At 38.6% G+C, this 20,890-nt stretch overlaps 1 protein-coding gene across 2 annotated transcripts; it reads right to left on the bottom strand.

Moving 5' to 3' along the window:
* Positions 1-4,511: 4,511 nt before the first annotated feature.
* opn7d (opsin 7, group member d) lies at positions 4,512-13,710 on the bottom strand. 2 transcript variants are annotated; one of them, XM_059332260.1, is made up of 7 exons: positions 13,588-13,710; positions 8,185-8,228; positions 7,164-7,254; positions 6,876-7,038; positions 6,449-6,576; positions 5,972-6,306; positions 4,512-5,058 (listed from the first exon to the last, which is right to left on the bottom strand). In XM_059332260.1, exons 3-7 carry the CDS (start codon positions 7,252-7,254, stop codon positions 4,576-4,578), a joined length of 1,200 nt encoding a protein of 399 aa, XP_059188243.1. In that variant the 5' UTR covers positions 8,185-8,228; positions 13,588-13,710; the 3' UTR covers positions 4,512-4,575. The 2 variants fall into 2 exon arrangements, with proteins under 2 accessions (XP_059188243.1, XP_059188242.1); XM_059332259.1 differs by lacking the exon at positions 8,185-8,228 and having other exon boundaries at positions 13,588-13,653.
* Positions 13,711-20,890: the final 7,180 nt, after the last annotated feature.

Here is a 20,890-nt window from a genome sequence, read left to right as displayed (position 1 = left end):
ATGATACAGTCATTTATTGTTCATCCCCTTCCCTAGTTCAGACCCTTCAATACCTGCAATCTGCTTTTGATGTGGTTCAATCCCATCTAGCTGAACTTAGACTGGTATTGAATGCGGAGAAATCTAAACTTGTGATCTTTTCAAATGGTAAAAACTTGACATCCAATTTGCCAAAGATAACAACGGTTTAAGGTGATGAAATTGAAAGGATCATGGCTTACAAATATTTAGGGATCACTATTGATCAGAAGCTGTCTTTTAAACCCCATATTGATAGCCTTGTGACAAAACTAAAACTAAAATTAGGATTATTTTTATGAAACAAATCTTGTTTCTCCTATCTGACAAGGAAATATTTGATTTCTGCAACTTTTTTGCCTCTACACGATTACGGTGATCCGCTTTTCATGAATGCAACTCATAGCTTGAAGAAGTTGGACTGTGTTTATCATTGTGCTTTGCGTTTCATTACTGGCTTGGGAAATCGTACACATCATTGTACTCTGTATGCCACGGCTGACATGCCATCTTTGTATGTTCTCAGGCAGTCTCATTGGTTAGTTTTTATCTATAAATGTATTCTTGGGCTGCTTCCCTCTTACCTGCGTGCATACATGTGTCGAAACCAAACTAAACATGGTCTACGCTTGCAAGTCATTGTAGAGATGTTGGTACCAAGAATGAGAACTGAATTAGGTAAGAAAGCTTTTAGTTACGCTTCTTTATCATGGAACAATCTGCAAAAATAATTGAAATTGTCTGAGTTGATCACAATTGGTGAATTTAAATCGATTCTAAAGGATAAGGAAATAATTTCCCTTGGTTGGTGTGACTGCTCCATGTAAGTCTCTACTGAGGCTCCTTCATTGTCGTTGTGATGGCTGTATTTGTATTTAATTGTTTATGTTAACTGTGTTTAAATGTTGTAACTTGTCATTTTTTATGCTGCTTTCCTGGTCAGGTCTCTCTTAGAAAAGAGATTTTTTTAATCTCATCAAGACTTTTACCTGGTTAAATAAAGGATATATACAGTATATCTAAATTATATAAATGGCCGTAATCATTTTCAAAAAAGCCCAAGCTGATACCCTCAAATACATTTTGTTGTCCAACAAAAAGTCTACAACCCAAAGATATTCTCTTTACAATGATATAAAGCAGTTAAAAAATGATACAATCCTGGCAATTGAGACACTGAAACAAAACGTAAAAAGGGACTTCAACAATAGTTGCTGAATATTCAAAACTCAAAGTACATGCAGCGTTTAAAATCCCTTTTATGGCAGTTTTTTTGTAAGTTTAGTCTTTCAAACAGATGAGCTTATTATTGTTTAGTTTTTATTTCGGTGAACAATTATAACTAGCTACATTTTGCTTAATGCAGGAGGGTGACCTCAATATGAACCTATAAGACATGACTGTGGACGACTCAGCCAAGAGGTAAGATAAAAAAAAAAAACGTCTTTCTTTTTCTCTTTCCCTCACACAAACATGCTTAGGAGCAAGAATTGTCCTCAAGTCACAATCGAGGCAGAGATGTCAAGATAAATTTGTGTTTTGTGTTAATGGGTGCCCAGGGTAATGTGGCTGCACAAGAACAGCTGGTATAGCAGGTCATGGTCTGAATTTCACAAGTGAGATGAAGGGTAGAGATGTGCAGTAAAATATGTTGGACCTTTAACTCTGTATACTCCACAGTCATTATCTTTGAAGTGACTCTTAAATGAAGCTTTTGTATATTTGGATGCTGGGTAACTGTCACTCCATCTGTGACAGGAACTTCATGTTCTGGATAATATTTATAATCATGTAAACTGTAAAGTCTCCATCTGTCTCTAGACAAAAAGCTCCCACAGTCCAAAATGAACAATCTCACACATGATGGTTACAGTAATCAAAAACTGGGCGAGGGAAATCATTGTTTTTGATTCATGGGTTTTGAAAAATACCCAACTACTGTGTGTGCCCATGTAGCATTAATCTGCCAGTTTCTCTAAATGTTATGTGCCATAACAGTTCCTCTACTTTTAATTCCTCCTCTGGCTGCATCTCAATGCTCGCCTATATTGGCTGCGAGTGAAAAGCTTATCCTCCAGACTTCTTTTTCTTTTACACTGGGGAAAATAAATTACTTAGCATCTAAGTCGATACTTCATGCATATTTGCTCGGGCTATCTGCTGGCATAGGAGTTTTCATTTCCATTTTATTCCAGTTCAGTTAACTCTGATAAAAGAAGATCTTTTCAGCAGATGCACTGTATTATGTAGATAGATATGTTTCTGCTCTGTATTTCTAAGATTTTTTCTCAGTATGTTATATGTGCTTTTGGATGCACGTGTATATTATCTTCAAAGGGTTGGCAACCCCTGCAGCTGTAGCTTTGCTGTCATCATGATTTTGGTCAGTGTGCTCAGATATACTCCTCCGAAAAATGCTGTCTCAGTGGTAAACAAAATATGTGATAAAGCTGCACTAAAATGAAAGTATTACAGTCATTAAATGAATAGTCTTTAACTCCCTATGAGACCAAATTTCAACAAGACAACATCAAGTTAAACATGTCATATGTTCTTTAAATTAATGAAATTATTGTACCTCTAATAGATTTCTATGTTAATGTAGACAAATGATTAGATGGATTAACAATGTTGCAGCTATTTCAGCTAATTATTCAAAGTAAAGTAATAGGAAACATACTGTTTTCTCATTTTTGCAGATTTAAGAACTTGACATTGACATTTTCTCCTAAATTGGAGAGTATATTGAGGGCATGCAGATGCATATTTGCCTCTTTGTCTTAGTCTTTCAGTTAAAATTAAGTGAGTGAGGAGAGATTTGGATTTGTTGCACACCAACCCAGGAATTTTAAACAGAGACCACACCAAGGTGCTGCCAATAATGTCAATACACTCCTTTGTAGAAAATTAGATTGGCAGTGAATTTGAACCTTATGTGCCCTCAGGTTAATGATTAATGCTTCTAAAGCAACACTTCGCTCACAGACAATTAAAATGAGGGAAAACTCAAGTCACGTAGGCTTTCTTGTAGATTAGAAAAACGTTTAGTAATAAAAGATGTCCTTGAAAGGTTCATTATTTTAATAACTCCTCCTTTTCAATATGTTATGCTGCAGTTTTACTTTCATATTTACCATTTGCCTTAAGATGAAAAAAAAAAAGAATTGAAAAGATTTCAAAAATGTGAGCCTTAGCTTTCAGAGAGACAGTGGAAAGTTTCTGTTTCTCCAGAAAAATCGTACCATAATAATTATTAAATGCATTTATTTCTTAGGTAAATTAAGTTGCACAAGAATATGTTTTGAATATCAATACAAACTATTTGTTTTTTTATGCATACACGAAGCCACACAGTAACAGTACCATATTAAAAAGGGAGAGCAGAATGAAATATATCAAAATGACAAACAGAATTGTCAGTCTTGTTCTATGTGTGCAGGATCAGACATGGTTTATATTAGAACTGTTTTGAATCCAAAGAGAGATTTGTTTTATTTGATTGCTTCAATGGGCATTATCTATCAAAACAAATTAAGGAGTAAAAACAAAAGAGCATCTATGATCTAATAATCATCATAGATTAAAGACACTTCTGTTTGTGCACCTCTTTCAACCTGTAATATTGAGCCAGGTGGTAACAATAATTAGAAAAATATTTGAATAACTAAATAGGAAAATCATTATTTAAACGTCTTAACTGCAATCTGGTACTTTAAATATCCTATTTCAAATAGTTTTTCACCTGGGAACAGAAAAATAAAACCGTCCAAATTAGATTTTTTTCCCTGGGACAATCTTAAAGTCTACAGAGTACAAAGTTGGTTTTGGTGGATAGTCTACAGTAGAAGGATGATTACTGATTTGGCACAGTAGAATTTCTTCAATCATCTGTGATTTTAGTATCAAATACTCTGCCCCTGAAGGCTTCAAGTTGCTGCTAAGAGTTGACCGTTTCATTCCTTACAAAAAAACTGCATCTGCCAGTTTGACTTTATGTCTCTGTTACAATGGAGTCCAGTGTTGACAAGACAGGTGCTGACACATTGTTGTTCTTGCTATCACAGGAAGGACCACAAACAATTTCTTCATCTCTTTCTACATTCTCATTCTTCATGTATTTGACGTGGTTTATACTGAAATTAAGCTGAAGATGATGAGCACATTTGCCATATTAACCTTGAAGCCAGCAGGGTTGTATCCACTCCTGAAAATCCAATTAAATAACTGCACATTAAAATGAAACGGGAATCAAGCTGACACAGTAGTGGGTATTAAGACATTACACGCATACATTTCTGTGGCATATCTTCCCAGATGAAGTGAACACAATATGGATTTTGTTGAATGACAGGAATGTCATAATGAAGGAGTGGTACTTGAGTGACTTGCAGGGAGAATGCCATTGAATGTCATTGCAAGACTGCAGTGTTCTATAAAACCTTGGTTCCACACAGTCATAAGTTGTGTAGGCTGCTTTTGTTGTGTTGTCGTCCATGCCCAGTCTTTCTGGGCACCTGTCGTGTCTTGTTTCCTTCATGAAATAAGGAGATTGTTCCACTAAAGGAAATCTGCCTGTGGTTTAGCAGAAAGCTGGCTAACTGTCACCTCTCTGTAGGTGGATCGAGTCAGGATGCAGGCAGTCCTTTGGGGTGCTGTCACATGACACGGCGCTGCAGTCTCGGTGCAGTTCAGACACGCCCCATAGCACTCCTGCTGTCCATTTGAGAAATGTGTGGAGATGCTCATGTCCTTCATGCGCTGCGAGGTCGATCCCAAACGTTCCTTGGGTTCCGACTGTGGACTTCCCCTGTAGATTCTCTGTCGCAACATGGACGTGTCTCTGTAGAGACACTCACGAAAGTTGGGCTTACACAGCAGGTAGACCATGGGGTTGTAGAGAGTGGACGACTTGGCAAAAATGGCAGCAAGGGCGAATGCATCAGGAGGAACCTCTGTGGCATCGGCAAAAGCAGCCCACATGGCCACAGCAGCATATGGAGTCCAGGCAAACAGGAAGCCTATGCAAACTGCCACTGACAGCTATGGAGAAGAAACACATGCAGACAAAATATTTATTTAGTTTCATAACAGTGGATAGGGATGTCACAATACAAGAATTGTAGTAGACGCAACTTGTGAAGTTCCACAATTTCATGATACCCAGTTCAATACTACAGTTAAAACAAAATAAATCTAATTTTATTCTTCCTGACTCACAAAGGCAATGTGAAATATCTGGATAACAAAGAAACGGCCAGAGTTTGTCATTCATTTATTTCTGGCCGTCTCTGCCGATCAGGAACAATTTTTAGAACCATATTTATATCTATAGCTCATGTGATGCTGTCAGTTTTCCTCTCCTTTGATCTTTGTGTGTCACAAAGCTTTGCACACACACACCCGGGGCGGAGAAAGGTGAAAGGAGAGATAGGAAAAGGGAAGAATTGAAAAATTGAAATTTAACCATTGTCTTCTGTCTGGATTAAAAGGAAATTTAGCCCAGTCTCACACAGCGCAAAAAGCTTGTATCACACGGCTGACTTAAGCCGTGGGTGAGTGGAGGGTCCCTGCAGCACTACAGAAACAAACCGTCACGTTTTCAGAATTTAGGTATCGACTTGGTACCAAAGTATCGATTCTTGTGACATCCCTATCAGTCTAAATACACATTTAAACAACACCATATACAGATATAAAGGGTAGCTGTAGCACAATCCTGTTATCTATTTTTGCACACACACACACACACACACACACACACACACACACACACACACACACACACACACACACAGGTTGCTACATATGCATGGGGAGATTGTATAAAGAAAGAAATCAGCTAACCATTTTTTACAACCTCTGAATAATTTACTGTTTCATATCCTGCTCAAATCTTGTCAACTGCAAAACTTGATTTTAGTCATGCTCTAGCGACACAATCATGTGCTCTGACCTTGACAATGAGAGCGTGCGCGTTGGTGGTCTTGGTCTGTGGTGACACATGCTGCTGGACAGCCTGACGTGACCCCCGCACTGTCAGCAGAATGAACGTGTAGGAGAAGAAGATGATGGTGCAGGGCAGTGCATAGCAAAAGAGGAAAAGGCAAACAATGTAAGACAAAGCAGAAAGCTCATGGTTGGGTGCATGCCAGTCAATGCAGCAGGCTGTGCCGTAAGGTTCAAGACTGTAATGCCCCCACTGTGCCAAGGGCCCCACTGCAAACACGGATGCGTAGCACCACACTCCAACGACCAGGAGGCGGGCGTGTGACGCGGAGAACTTGTTACCTGATCAGACGGGAGATACAAAAAGATGCTCTGCAGTTATTGTGGTACTTTTCCCTCATAAATGTTAAGCTGTTCAGCTTTGGAAAAAAATCAGTATTGTTGACAACACCATGCTCATTAATCTAGCTTGTTTTCTGCTCACCATGGATGGGGAAGCAGACCTTAAGGCAACACACTAAGGAGAGGGCTGTAAGGTTGGTCAAACTGCACAGGCCAAACAGAACTCCGCACAGAGCATAGATCTGACAGATGGTCTCTCCAAACAACCACCTGTATACACAGACAAGGAGGAAAAGGGACATTTGATGCACCCAAGGTGACATAATCAAATTGTTTGTTCTGTCCCACCAGCAGTCCAGAACACAAATATATTAAATTTGCAAAGATATATAACAGAAAGATTTGCACAACTGAGAGGCTGCAACCAGGGAATGTTTGGCATTTTTGCTAGAAAAAAAACCATATATAAATGTAATTTACTGTCAGTTAATTTTCCACTGAGGAATGCATTTGATGTCTCTTGAGATTGGAGAAAAGAAATCGAAAGACAAGAGAGGGTTGTGGGATACCTGTGTGTAAAAGCAGATGGTATTGCCAGTGGGAATAATGAGAGTGTCATCCCAAGGTCACTGATGGAGAGATTGATGATGAAGAACTCAGCCGGCTTCAAGGTTGAACGCTTGTGATATGCAACAAGTAGCAGAATGCAGTTGCCCATGAGGGACATTATACCTGCAAGACAAAACGGGAGAGAGATGGAGCTGAGCCAGAGGTTGTGCAGCAGTAGGGACATTGCAGTCATGCATGGAGTCAGTGAAGGATCAACACAGTAAAGATTGTTTGTTCTGTGGACTCACAAAAAACGCTGTAGAGTGAACCCATGAAGATGTCGTGCTCCTTGGAGATGGTGGAGGTAAACACAGCATTTGTGTCTGAAGCATTTCCCATCTAAAATGACGTTAACATTAGCACACAAACAAGTTATTTGCGAATAATGCACAACAGTTATAAAAGGGATGAAATGTATTGTTGAGACAGTCTTCAATTACTGCAGCAAAAACAGTTTCCTCATCACATTTCTCCAGTTTTGTTCTCAATGCATCTAAAATTCTATCTGTTGTCTACAGTTCAAGCTTTCTTACTCTTTGCTGCACAATACTTCCAGCCCACAGATGTAGAAATAGATGAAAAAAGCTTCTTTTATTAGAAAATAATCCTGTGCAAAAGATGAGAACAACTCGTATTAAATAGAAGTCCACAAAGCAGGATCAACAGATGGAAAGAATTAGACTGTGCCTTTCAGATGAGATGAGAGATTTAGAGCTCGAGGACAAAACAAAATGATTAAGATAAAATGTGCTCAAATTTGATGGGAAAAAAAAGATAGTGAAATTGCAATATTGTCTCCAGCCTTCACATGCTTACACACAATGCATGCATGCACACACACCAATGCAATCCAGACACATGAAATGATAGAATAGAAACGTAATAAGCAGAGGTAAGAGGTGTTCATTCTGCCAAGAGAGCTGACAGGCGCTCAAGAATTTCTGAGAACTCATAAATTAACCTAATAGACTGTTAGACAAATTGTAATAGTGTCCTCTCAGCATCAGTTGAAGTATGTCAGAAGCACTCATGCTCTTTGTTATGAGCCAGACTTGTAATTGAGGCAATCAGTGTCTTCTTGCTCAGTTAGCTGTAAACAGGATGATGATTTCCATTCAGTGCATCTCTTTGATAGAAAGAAGAACGAGAAAATAAAATGGGGAAGGCTCTGTGTAGGCTCCGTGCTGACTGCTATCAGAGCTGATGCAGAGGCAACGTTGACTTTCAAGGACTTAGGCAATCACAGGATAAAGAACAAGGCTTCATTACTATGCAAGTCAGCACGGCAGTCAATGACGAAATGTCCCGTCAGTCTGAGAAGAGGAGAGTAAGTAGTTATGATCAGTTTTAGTGCCACTCAAATCACTCTGTCACTGTTGTGTCAGCACAATTAAGCATTCTGTTACCATTCAATTGTATTTACTCTCAGACATAATAATACACAGTACACCCAGGTGGCAGTTTATTAGGGACACCAAACTAAAACTATTGCAGTAAATAGTGACATTAGTAAGACAATAGTAATAATTGAGGTGGACAAAATAATAGAAACACAAACAGTGTAATTAAATCAACAGTGCTCCGACACAGCTGGAGCGTGCAACACGTGCTTGGTGCCGCCCTTTTCAGGATATATACTCACATTGTCATTGTTATAGCTATAGTATATCATTATAATAACACCTATAACAATTACAGCAGTTATTGGTGTGGATGGCCCTTACAAAACAAGAAGCAGTAATTATATATTTACCCACAGGGTTGTGCTGTCAGTTTCACAGAATTTGACAACTGGGATGTAACAATTTACAATGTGTGCTTCTTCAACACACACACACACACACACACACACACACACACACACACACACACACACACACACACACATAGACACTGACTGGAACTTGTCCATGTCCACCTGTGCCATTATTCCTATGTAAAGTATGAGTTCTGTGGTAAAAAAAATGCTTAAAGGATCATTTGAATAGTGCCACCACAAGGAGCTATGAAATATAGTGAGTTTGAATCTAGAATTGGCAGGAAAATCCATTTGAAGGACCTGCACGGTTTGTTTAAAAATGGAAATATTTGGCACCAGTGTAATGATAATGAATTTCAAAAGGAAGTAATAGGATATAGTCCTGTACCAATATTTTTGCTCTACCCCTAATTAAAACGTCTTAAACAGTTTCAACAAACTGACTGCATTGATTTTAGCTCTCTGTAGCTAATAAATGCGTATCTGAGTTCATAGCCAGCGCATAATTTGTCCCTTTTTATGTATTAAGGTCAGTCATGATTGGAGTGCCTCCTTTTCACAACACAAATCTCACAATAGACAATACAGTTTCAGAAAGGACTTTCTTGGTTCATGTTTCCTGAGCGAGAACTGTCCTGTACAAGTCGGCATCAGAAAGAAACATCTGCACACTCAGCTCTGTTCAAAAGATGTTTTATCTCTTGCGAGCTCTTGAACAGAAACTGTTACGCCTAGAAGATTTAAAGCTTTTGTTAATCAAAGCAACTTTTGTACAGATCTGAGCGTGTGCTTGATTTTCTCCTCGTCGTTAAGCTGCAGCGCCTGAGTGAGCAGTATTTCTCCTGATTTAATTTTATTGTGTTTCCATACCATGTTATTTAGAAAGCAGTATTGAATCTGTAATGTTTGATTAAACAAATAAAGCGAGTCTCAGCACGACCACAGAATGTAAAAATTCTATCAAATATTTCTCCAGAGCTGAACTCTATAACTGATTTGATAATTTATGTAACCAGAGGGACAAAACCAAGGTGACCCTGAGCCATGTAAGCGTGAAAGTGAGAAGGAGAGGGTCTACAGAAAGAGCCAGGGAGAGCTTAACCAGCTGAACTGTGCCTTCGGTCCGCTGTGACAGATTGAGTATTTTGAGACTGGCTGAGCTGTGACACTACTGTTATCATGTCTCTGAGCCCGGTTGAATAACTCTTCTGTTCAGCTGTGATTAATTGGATGCCTTTGAGACAGGGACAGGCACACTGACCTCCAGATGATGATGTAGGGTGGTAAACCATGCTGACCTGCCTTATGTACGCCATTATTTCATTTTTGATGCACATTTGCACCTCATCCCCTCCTGCCCTGACCCGTATGCCCATGTTTCCTGACTCTGTGGAGACATTTTGACTGTGTAATTTACTGAGGCAGAAATTTAAATGGATCCATCTGCAGTTTGCAGCTGACAAGTAATCTCTAAGTTTGTGACAAGTTTCCCTGCAGCATGTTATCAAAATTGGGAGATTCATGTGATGTGACTGAAACTAGGACTGTCACTCATACCCTTTAAATGGATGTGGTCAGGAGATAAGCAGCCATTTAACGGCTGACAGGCATGTCAGGATGTCCACTTGCATGAGCTCATGAGTGGTGACAATTACAATGTCAGTGTCTCCATGGTTTACAGAGATTGGCAGCTAGTGGCATTGCTTAATTTTTGGCCTGTGTTTAAGTTTGACCCTCACATAGTGCTCAACACTCACTTTGAAGTTGAAGCCAGGCTGGCAACTTTAGGTTGCCCAAACTGAAAATATGATTGACACTTTTATATTTTGGGTCATTAAGATACAATGCAGTTATACATCAGCTTAACTATGAAAATTGTGACAATGTGTGTTCACATGGAGGTGTATGTTGTACATGCTTTGTGGTATCATTTTCTGTCCAGCTCGTTGATGCCAGAACACCAAACTGAACAAATTTACTTTTACGCTTTTTTTCCCATCTGGTAATTTCTCAGTTGAAATCATTTCCACATTAATTTGTGATGTTAACAGGTTAGCCAATCTTTTCCACCTCCAGTCAAACTTAAGAATCTAAAAAATTTGTGTCGCCATTATCTCTAAAAAAGATGCTGTGTGCCTTTGTGCATGCAGGTAATCGCTCATGCGTCATTACTTCAACAACAAAATTATATATGTATACATTATATATATTATAAACATTTTCTTCATCTATTTTAATTTCATGTAAAGTCATTATTATTATTAATATTATCTTTTTTATTACTAATACTTTTTTCATTTTGTTAACTTATTACTATTCGGAGCTATATACTATATGTTGTTTGTTTAATGAAGAAATGTGAAAGAAAAAACTTAAATCGCACAACACAATAGGGATAGCAAAATGTGTAGCCCAAAATGAACGCATTTTTAATATCTTAAAAGTTGTTGCCACCAATGGCAGCAGAGCCCAAGAAGTGGTTTCCAATTTTTCCTTAAATGGTTGCTAAATGTCGAGACCTGCTTATGTCAAGTTAAACCTCCAAGAATTTCTAAAACAATCCTGAGGAAAATAAATATTTTTTTCTTTTATGTTCATAATTCATGCATGTACCTAATATAATGATAACTTTGACATTTATGATTGTATGTTGGCGCCATCATTGTGATGTTACAATACCAACCAGCCCTCAGTATTTGTGCCCTTTGACATTTTTAATCATAAAGTATTTGCATGTTTAACACGAGTGTAAAGTGTCACATGGTATTTTCTACGCTTGGTTGATTGACCTGTTTTCATTGCTGCCTTTAAGGCAATATTGGCCATTTTATTATTATTTTTGCTCTTATATGTTACAAAAATGCAAGCAAAGTCATACGATTAGTCCTGCTGAAATTTTTAATGCTTAATATTATATTTACTTGTTTTACTTGGCACTATATTTGTTTGCAACAAACATTTTCTTTTTATTTTGTTTACTATTAAGTAATTTTCTATTACTTAAATGATGAATAAAAACATATTATATTGAAAAATGGCAAATGTTTTGAGTTTTTGAGACCTGAAACAACTAACAAAATACTTAATTTTCTTTCGATCAGATGATCGATTAATCAAATAATCATCACATGCTGTAGTCCTTTTTTTTGTGCGCTAAACTATTTAATTTCTTAGTATGTTATCAGGCTTGTGATTCACTGCATTGTGCAATACTTAAGAGCAACATGACGCACAATGTGCTGTACAACGCCTCCCCTGAGGGACCTGTGAGACTGTATTCAACCTCGCTGTGTGTAACTGCCTCCTCATCTGAGAGTGACTGACAGTGACAAGTGAATGCCACACAGTCACAGTACAATATTTACACCGTGGTTTCACAGAATGACAAAGAGTGGTTGGAGGCAACTTTTAAACATTGCAGGGCATGCTGTGACATAGCTTATGTAATGGCTGTGGAGAATAATCACATGATAAATGTCAGAGTTCAGGTAAAACTGAAATAGTCAAGCCTGCTAACCGTTCACACACACACAAAAATTGAACAATATTCTTTAAAATGTGTCTTTGGCTTAACAGTCAATAGATTTGTTGAAGATTTACTACGATTAAACAATTTACAATATCAACTTTTTTTTAAAGAAATGGTTCTAAATTCAGTTTTTTTGCATTGCTGTTTTTTTGCCATTTTGATAGGAAGCAGAATAAAATGAAAAGGAGAGATGTAGGAGAATTTAACTGTAGAGCAGTAGTGGCACTTCTGAGATGAGAGGCTGTTATTTATCTGATTGGTACAGAGATAATTTAACATTAGATTTCTGATGCAAACAATACAGACCTATTTTGTACAATGAGATGACTTACATTGCAGACAATGTAAGTCATCTCATTGCCTCTGAGTCTGTGGTCTCCATGCCTGAGGGAAGGACAGCAGCCACAAAGAACACTGAATAAATAAATAAACAAATACAAGTCTCACTCCAGTAAGTCGTATCATCATGACTCTACCACAACTGCTTACCCCTCATGACACAAACATATTACATAACTGCAATCTGATTGAGTGTGGGAAAGCAAACATCTTAGTGTCAATGATGGGTAATTGTCTTTCCTCAGGCAGCTGTTTTTATTTATTTCTCATTGACTCTGAGCTTCAGTTGAAGGTCATTCACTTTGTTTTGTCATGTGGTATCCAATAGAGAGACATCATACTCTGACATTGTAATCGGTCTCTGTCATCACATATCGATTCTCTGTTGTGAGGCTAGAGTCACAAACAGAGGAATCGTCACTCACTGACGTCTGTGCAGGTAATAAGAATAGGCAGTTCATTCAGGCACATGTTAGGAAAAACACTGTGTGGCAGGCAGCCTCGGATCAATTCCACAGCCCTTCTTAAACGTCAATATTAGTTAGTATTACGATAGCTACCAATTCGACTGAAAGATGAAGAAAAGCAGAATTTTTTTTACAGAGAGTGATGTTCAGTGACCCCATCATTAATCCTGCCAGAGATCCCACAAATTGTCTGCAATGTCTGTGCTTTCATTTCATCAGCATTACAGCCAACACAATCGGTTTCCACTTTAACAACCTAGACTGAATGTCCGTCAGTAAACACCCCTTTAACACAACCAGATGTTATCATTTTAGACGGAGACCTGTTGGATAATAATCACTGCCAGTCACAACTAACTACCAGACCTTTTCACAGAAAATAAAAGTCAAGAAAAGAATAACAGGATAGATAATGTTTTTCAGAGTCATGTCAGCTGCTACAAACCATTCAAAACATCAACATCAGCAAAATTTGGAAGGAGAAACATGCGTCACCAACAATCCTACTTTTTCTTATTGCCTAATGAATTTGTATTTCACTAGAAACAGAAAAATATCCTCACTGCTATGCTGCTTACCTTCCAGGGAGGAATGGATTGTCCTCAGTTAAACTCATGAAGGCCAGGTGGAGAACAGGACACAGAGGAGAGGAGCCTGGCAGCCACCGACGGGGAGACAGAGAGGAGGGACAGACAGACAGACAGAGAGACAGACAGAGAGAGAGAGAGACAGACAGAGAGAGAGAGAAGCACTGGATGAGTCCGCTTAAGCTATTCTCCTCCTCTCCAATGATACACACTTGCACACAACCTGCCAGGTGGACATGCACTCACTCTCTCATACAGCATCACCATTGTAGAGATGCACTGAGACTCACTGATATTTAACGAAAAGCCCACAGTAACAGCAGGCCAGCCAGAGAGAGAGAGAGAGAGAGTGGGGGGAGAAAGGGGGAGGGGAGAGAGAGGGGGAGAGAGGGAGTGAGAGTGAGGAGGGACAGAGGGGGAGGGGAGTGACGGAGGGGGAGAGACAGGGGGAGGAAGGGGGGAGAGAGGGAGAAAGGGATCAGCATAATACTGGCAAGCTCCGAGTGTCACTGATGAGTCAAAGTACCACTCCCCACCCCATTTCCTCTATCCGTCCTACTACTTTCCCCGCAATACTTATCCCTTACACTTTGATTTGCTTCTGCACTTATTCACTTTCTACACAAATGAGAATCATGCATGTAAAGTAGGTTTACGCAACTCATTGTCTGCAATTTACGCATACACACAGCTGGAATTCATTGTGTGTATGTTTTGTAAACGGACTGTTTGTTTTTACAAAATCACTTGGTGACAATCAGGCAGGCACGTGCACACATAGGGCCCTAGGGGTGCTTGAGCCCCTGCCCTTTTTGCCTCAAATTAAAAAGTGCCCTCTGAGTGTTTTTTTTGTTTTTGTTTTTTTAAATAACATGAATAAATAGGGATGTAAAAAAATGGCGCTACAAAAACTCAGTAAGACACAGTATTTTACCGTACCCATTTTCTTGTAATAAGGGGTTGTTGTGTGTGTTGAGCCGCTTCTCTGTCTGTTGCATCACGCACCCGCCGCCAGAGAGAGAGAGAGAGAGACAGGGTGAGAGAGAGAGAGAGACAGGGTGAGAGAGAGAGAGAGACAGGGTGAGAGCGGGCGAGTAAGTGAGAGGGAGAGAAGCCGCTGCCCCCTGAATAACTGAGGAGACGTGACAGTGGAGCAACTTGAACCTGTGAGTTATTGTCTAACTAGTCACTAGTTGGTTCTGTGGTTCTTACAACCCCTGTTTATCATAGGGTGACCATATTTTGATTTCCAAAAAAGAGGACAATCGGCACGGCCTCGAGACACATATTCAGACAGGCTTCTTGGAGGTTGATGAACATGCTTTATTATGCTTCAATGGTGCAAAATTAACTTCTGTAATAAAATAAAATGAAATCTGTAAAAACTTGTTACAAAATAATAGCTCTCGTAGACTCCTTTCAAATAAATGAATAAATAATATGAAATAATGTTCTAAATATGAACTCTTCTGTTAGAAAATCTAGCTTCAACAATATGTCTCTTAATAACTGCAATAAGATAAATAATAGAAGAGTCTCACAAAGATACTAACTTAACAAACAAAAAGGATCTATACTTTTCATCTTTAGTTGTCTTTGAGCTTTGAGCTTTGAGATCTCCAGCACCTTTATTAGACACTGAGACATATGTGCCAGCATTGCACACGGTGCACTCCGCCTCCCACCTGTCCCGACCGGAACGGTACGTTGGAAATTTTTTTTGCAGTTCATCTGTGAAGCTGCACTTACGCTTCGGCATTTCCCGTGCAATGCTGCTCCGCTGTTCGATCTGCCCTCTGTCTGCTCTGCTCTCTGTCTCTCTGTGTGTGTGTGCGCGGCGCTGACCCGCCCACAAGGCAGCCTCTTGGCAATTACGTCTCGCAAAATTGTGTGCAAAGTGCCGGTCAATTTACGTGCACGTGTACTGGTCCTATGAAAAACAGTGAACACCGGACATTTTCGTGAATTTATAAAACCCGGCCGGACGCCCCGGACAGGACGTAAAAAGTGGACATGTCCGGGCAAAAGAGGACGCTTGGTCACCCTAGTTTATCATGCCACAGTTCTGAAACCTGCTATTCTAGTTAAGATATAAAGTTTATTGTGACTTTGCTGTGTGGGCTAACAAAATAATAATAATAATAATAATAGCTAATAATAATATAGTAATTTCAGAATTCCGGGGATATTAACTGTAGGTTATCTGTGTTTGAAATATTACCATCTGTATTTAAACTTGATTCATGTTGATTATGCCTGCAGCACAATGTCAAAATTTTTTTAATTCTACATTCATTTCTATATTGTGTAAAGGACCTGAAAAAATTTTTGGGGCGCTGTGTGCGCACACATGCTGCCCTTTTCTGACTTTGAGCCCCTGCTCCTCTATAATCATGTGCACGTCCCTGCAATCAGGGATGCGTAATATATAACCGGTTTGAAAAATTACGAAACAAAATCGCTTTCTTTCACTTAGTAGAGCCAGTATTAACCCTTTATCCTATCTTTATTAAGCGTAAAAGATATGCCACGGCTGCGTATACCAGTGAGTGAACACAAGCGTAAGTGCACCGCGACAATGAAAACGGCTGTGCTGTATTTGTTATACAAGATAAAAGTAAAGCATTATTGTGAAATGGAATGTGGCACAACATTTTTTTAACTCTATTTTATTAATCGTTTTTTGTCAAAATCGTAATTGAAAATATGATTCGATTAAACGCTCAGCTCTACTATATGCCTTTTGTCATTGTGTTTTATCTGCGGACCAGTGGTGGAATGTAACAAAATACATTTACTACTGTACTTAAGTACAATTTTAAGGTTCTTATGCTTAACTTCAGTATTTCCATTTTATGTAAATTTATCCTTCTACCCCATTACATTTTAAGGTAAATATTGTACTTTTTACTCCACTACAATTAGCTGACAGCTTTAGTTAAGTTTCAGGTTGAGATTTAACATGAAAAACATGATACATTTAAAGTGATTACACATTTAAAAAAAATTAAACCTCATAATGGTATAGTTCATAGTTAAAATGAATAAAAATAGTAATCCAATCATATATTTGAATCTGAGTGAGACCATTCTGCATAAGGAGTATTTTCCTTTTGATACTTTTAGTGAATTTTGATGTTGATACTTGATTGATGATAGCACTTTTACTTAAGTCAGGGATCTGAATCCTTTTTCCACCACTATTGCAGACAAAGCAGCCAAAGGCTCTCAGTTCTATAAACACTTTTTTTTTTTTTTTTAATTACAATGCTAAAATTTGAATTCATAAGGAAAGCTCTATGAAAGAAAATGTCTTGTGGGGAGTTTTTGAAGGAATTTACTAGAAAAAAATAATTGAACATTTAAGGGTCAGTTTCTTGATGTGTTCAGAATAGTGATGACAGTTGGACTTGGTCAGAGCTATGGAATATTAAACCATCCCTCTTTGTGCACTACATCTAAGCTTTTCATACCCCCAGGTGTGCATACACTGCGTGTCATGTTCTTTTTTAAATACGAAAAAATTAGGTTATCTGTATTGGCTGAGAAAAATCCATATCATGCATCCTTGGTCACAATAATTGTCAGTGTAGTAATCCGAATCTGGGGAAGAGAAAGCTATTGTAAGAACTTTAAGGTGGATTTCGATGCTATTTTACAGTTGCAGGATTGTCTCACTGAATATAAAATAGACTATATTAATATTGAATGATGTGCCTGTGAAGCTGTAATTGAAAAGCTAAAAGTCAAAGTGAGAAAAATGAAGATTGTAATTTCTTATTGTGTGACTCAGATATTCATCAGCTTATGATCATCCTTCATCATGGTCCTAATTGTTAACAGTGAAGAGATGAAGTGAAGTGCAATGACTGTGCTCAGTGAGTGCCTGTTGCTATTGTGCTTCTGATAATTAACGCTCATGTCAGTACGCCTCTAGAGTTACAAATGTGTAAAAACGTATAATTTGTATAATTTGCGAGTGGAATGAGATTTTTTTAGTCTATTGTGCTTAATTTAAGAGTCCATAGCCACTTAACAAAATAAAGTGTCATCCTCGGTCACACAGTCAATGCAGTCCTGTTGGGGAGCGTTCGAACTTCACCTGAATCGCCGTGTCATCCTACTTTATCGCACCAACCCATGCAGTTTGCCTGGAGCAGCGCAGCTTCCAGACTGACAGTCAAGAAAAGCTGCTTAAGGGAGCGTGGGCTCGCTTGCTGAGCTGTGTCGAGGCTGCAGGGCTGTCAGAAAGCTGTAAAGAGCAGCGCTGCTGTCACATTAATACCCAGGCCCGGAGTCCTGGTCCTTCTCAGGCCGCTCGCTCTGACACATTTAGATGAACTAAGCCAGTGGTCTGCTGTAGTTTGAAGTCTCTTCAGTGCCTGATTGGAGATGGCAGTTGGCAGGATATGATCAGATAAAGAGGAAATTATGAGCGATCATGCTGAACATAAGTGCAATCATTTGTATTCAGAAGACATGGTGGATGTCAATAAGTATGTTTTTTCTTTCCATCAGCTTTGTCCAGACTCCAATATCTCAACACCAATTTGATCGATTGCCATGAAATTGACTTTCATGGTCCTCAGAAGATGAATCCTTCTGATTATGTGATCTCCTGAGTTTTCCTTTAGCTCCACTAGCCAGGCAAAGTTTTCACATGTGAAATATCTCAGCTTCTACTAGGTTGTTTGGCACAAAATTTGGTTTTACTAATAATAACTTTACTTGTATAGCACTAAGAACAATGTTTACAAAGTACTTTACACAGAAGCACTGCAGTAATAAAAAAACAGAAATAAATGTATGAGAAACAGAGATGCAATTAAGAACAAAACTTGAAATAAGTGTGTGCCAAAATGAAAGGAGTAAGTTATACAAATGACAAAGATCACCCAGTGATTCCTCACTTGTGAGTGACAATGGGAGTGATTCACATAAAAGGCTGTGTATAAAAATGTGTTTTTAGAAGATGAAATCTCTCCGTCCCATCCATTTTGTCAAGAAAATGTCTCATAATTACTTTGATGATTCCCTGACATTTCCGCCTCTGCCACCTTAGGATTAACATTTGTGATTTTGGACAACTATTGGACAGATTTCCATATAATTTGGTACAGACATGCATGTCTCCCTTCGGATTAGTTACGACTTTGATGACCCCCTTTCTTTTCAACTAAAGCCACTGTCAGTTTGTTTTTTATGTTGTATGAACTCTCAAATGTACGACTGCTAAATTACATTGTAGAATTAAGACGTTGAAATTGCTAAAAACCTTTGGCATTAGCATTTTGCCTGAGAACAGCATCAACCAAAGCAAGCAGCCGGGTCTGTGTGGTGTCTTGGTGCCCGGTGCATGGTGCGCAGGTGGGAAATGGATAATATGAATATGAATAGTAATTTTCCTCCAAATTAATATGAATGATTCTTACAGTCTCTGTTGTGCACATCTGCTTTAGACTGTATTCCCCTTCTGTTTCATTACATCCCTTCAGCCATCTGAAGGCAGCAGAACCGGTTTGTTAATAAGTCTGCAGCTTCTGACTGTAGATGTGCTGCAGCAGAGCTCACTGCCATTACACAGGACTTTCCTCTGTGTTTACCTGGATTGAGTTTGAGGTATGTTATTGAGGTGCCATAATGAAGATGCAATGTAGAAAAGTTAAACACGTATGATATTGTGATTATCAAAAGAATAGTGCATAACATGGAGTTATGTTAAGTTACTTTGACAGTCAGTTATTCTTTGTTTGTGTCATAATCATGGTGAATTCTTGAGGTTGTTGAGTAGTCTGATGGCCTGGGGTAAAAAGCTGTTAATGAGTCTGGTGGTTTTGCTCCGCATGCTGTGGGAGCGCTTTCCAGAAGGGAGGAGGGTGAACCGTCTGTGTGCTGGGTGGGTGAAGTCTATGATGATAACTTCATTTAAATCACGTCTTAAAGCCCACTTTTATAGACTTTCTTTAATGTAATGCTGTCTATCTCACCACTCCTTTTAGTTCTTCACATTTTTTACTTTTTTACTCCTTTTACCTTTTATTCTCTGTGTATCTGAGAATGTGTATTGCTTGTTCCTGCTCTGTCTCTTATTGTTTTTCTTTTAACTTAAGAATTGTTTTTAGCCTTATGGCATCATTCTCTGTGTAATTCACTGCTTTCTGTCGAAGCACTTTGTAAACTGCTGTTTGTAAAAGGTGCTATACAAATAAAGTTATTATTATTATTATTATTATTATTATTAATTTTTTATTTATTTATTTATTTATTATTATTATTGGATGAGTCCTGGATTGCTGGTTGGGGTGATCTGGTGATTTTCTCCGCCGTCCCCACCACTCTCTGTAGTGCCTTCTGCCATATTTGGGGAGTCATCATTTTCTTGCATTGCCATGACTCAATGGAATACTTTGCCAACTGACATTATTTCATGTAGAAGTTACCATGCCTTCTCACATCTTGCTAAGCGTTGGCTACTGTCAAGACAAGAGTGTACACATTTATGAATTGTGTGTGTGTCTGTGTGTGTGTTGGGGGGCAGTCTGTCCTGTCCTGTTGAATCTTGCTTCAATGTTTCTATTTATCTATTTTATATATTGTCTCTTTGCCTTGTTCTGTAATTTTACTTAATCATTTTCTTTTTTTATACTCATTTTTAATACTATGTATTGTTCCATCAACCTGCCCAGGGACTACAGGTGGAAAATAGCAATCTGCTAGAACCTGGCACAATGCATATTCTCTTGTCGTACAAGACTAATGTTTTCTTGTGTGCTGTCCCTGTTTGAAATAAATAAATTACAATTACAATTACAATTACCAGACAGAGAGATTGCTGGTAAGAATGCTCTCAATGCCCGCCTGTAAGTGGTGAGGGCAGAAGAGGGGCGGTCAGCTCTCCTCATCCTGTTGATGTGGTGTTGGCTGTTCAAGTCAGGTCATCTGTGATGTGAACTCATAGGAACTTAGTGGTGAGTGGGGTGTGTGGTTTGCAAAATGACACAAGCCGGCTACTAAATAACCACACACACCTCAACACACATTAGATGAGTCTGTTGTAACTCATCATTCTGCCTAATTATGCAGGAGGCATCGGATTACCAGAGCTCATTAATCCAATCTCATTAAGCTTTCCAACTTTTAAAATAAATTCACAAGTTCATATTTTATTCTTGAAAGCAGGCGCTGCTGTTTCTCTTTTTAAGATATGGTGTGACCATTTATTATGTGGAATATAGTAGAATTATGACTGGAATAGTGTTTGATTGATTTGATCGCATAAAATATTTTTCAGTAT

Source organism: Centropristis striata, chromosome 5, assembly GCF_030273125.1.
Source record: "Centropristis striata isolate RG_2023a ecotype Rhode Island chromosome 5, C.striata_1.0, whole genome shotgun sequence".
NCBI lineage: Eukaryota > Metazoa > Chordata > Actinopteri > Perciformes > Serranidae > Centropristis > Centropristis striata.
This window is presented reverse-complemented; position numbering and strand designations above follow the sequence as displayed.

What these genes read in the sequence shown, in the direction of transcription:
- opn7d (XM_059332260.1), bottom strand. Translation starts at nt 7,254, where the DNA reads ATGGGAAATGCTTCAGACACAAATGCTGTGTTTACCTCCACCATCTCC. An exon ending in TTCACTCTACAGCGTTTTTT is followed by an intron (nt 7,039 to 7,163) that starts GTGAGTCCACAG and finishes TTTGTCTTGCAG; the next exon opens with GTATAATGTCCCTCATGGGC. An exon ending in GGTCTGCTTCCCCATCCATG is followed by an intron (nt 6,307 to 6,448) that starts GTGAGCAGAAAA and finishes CCGTCTGATCAG; the next exon opens with GTAACAAGTTCTCCGCGTCA.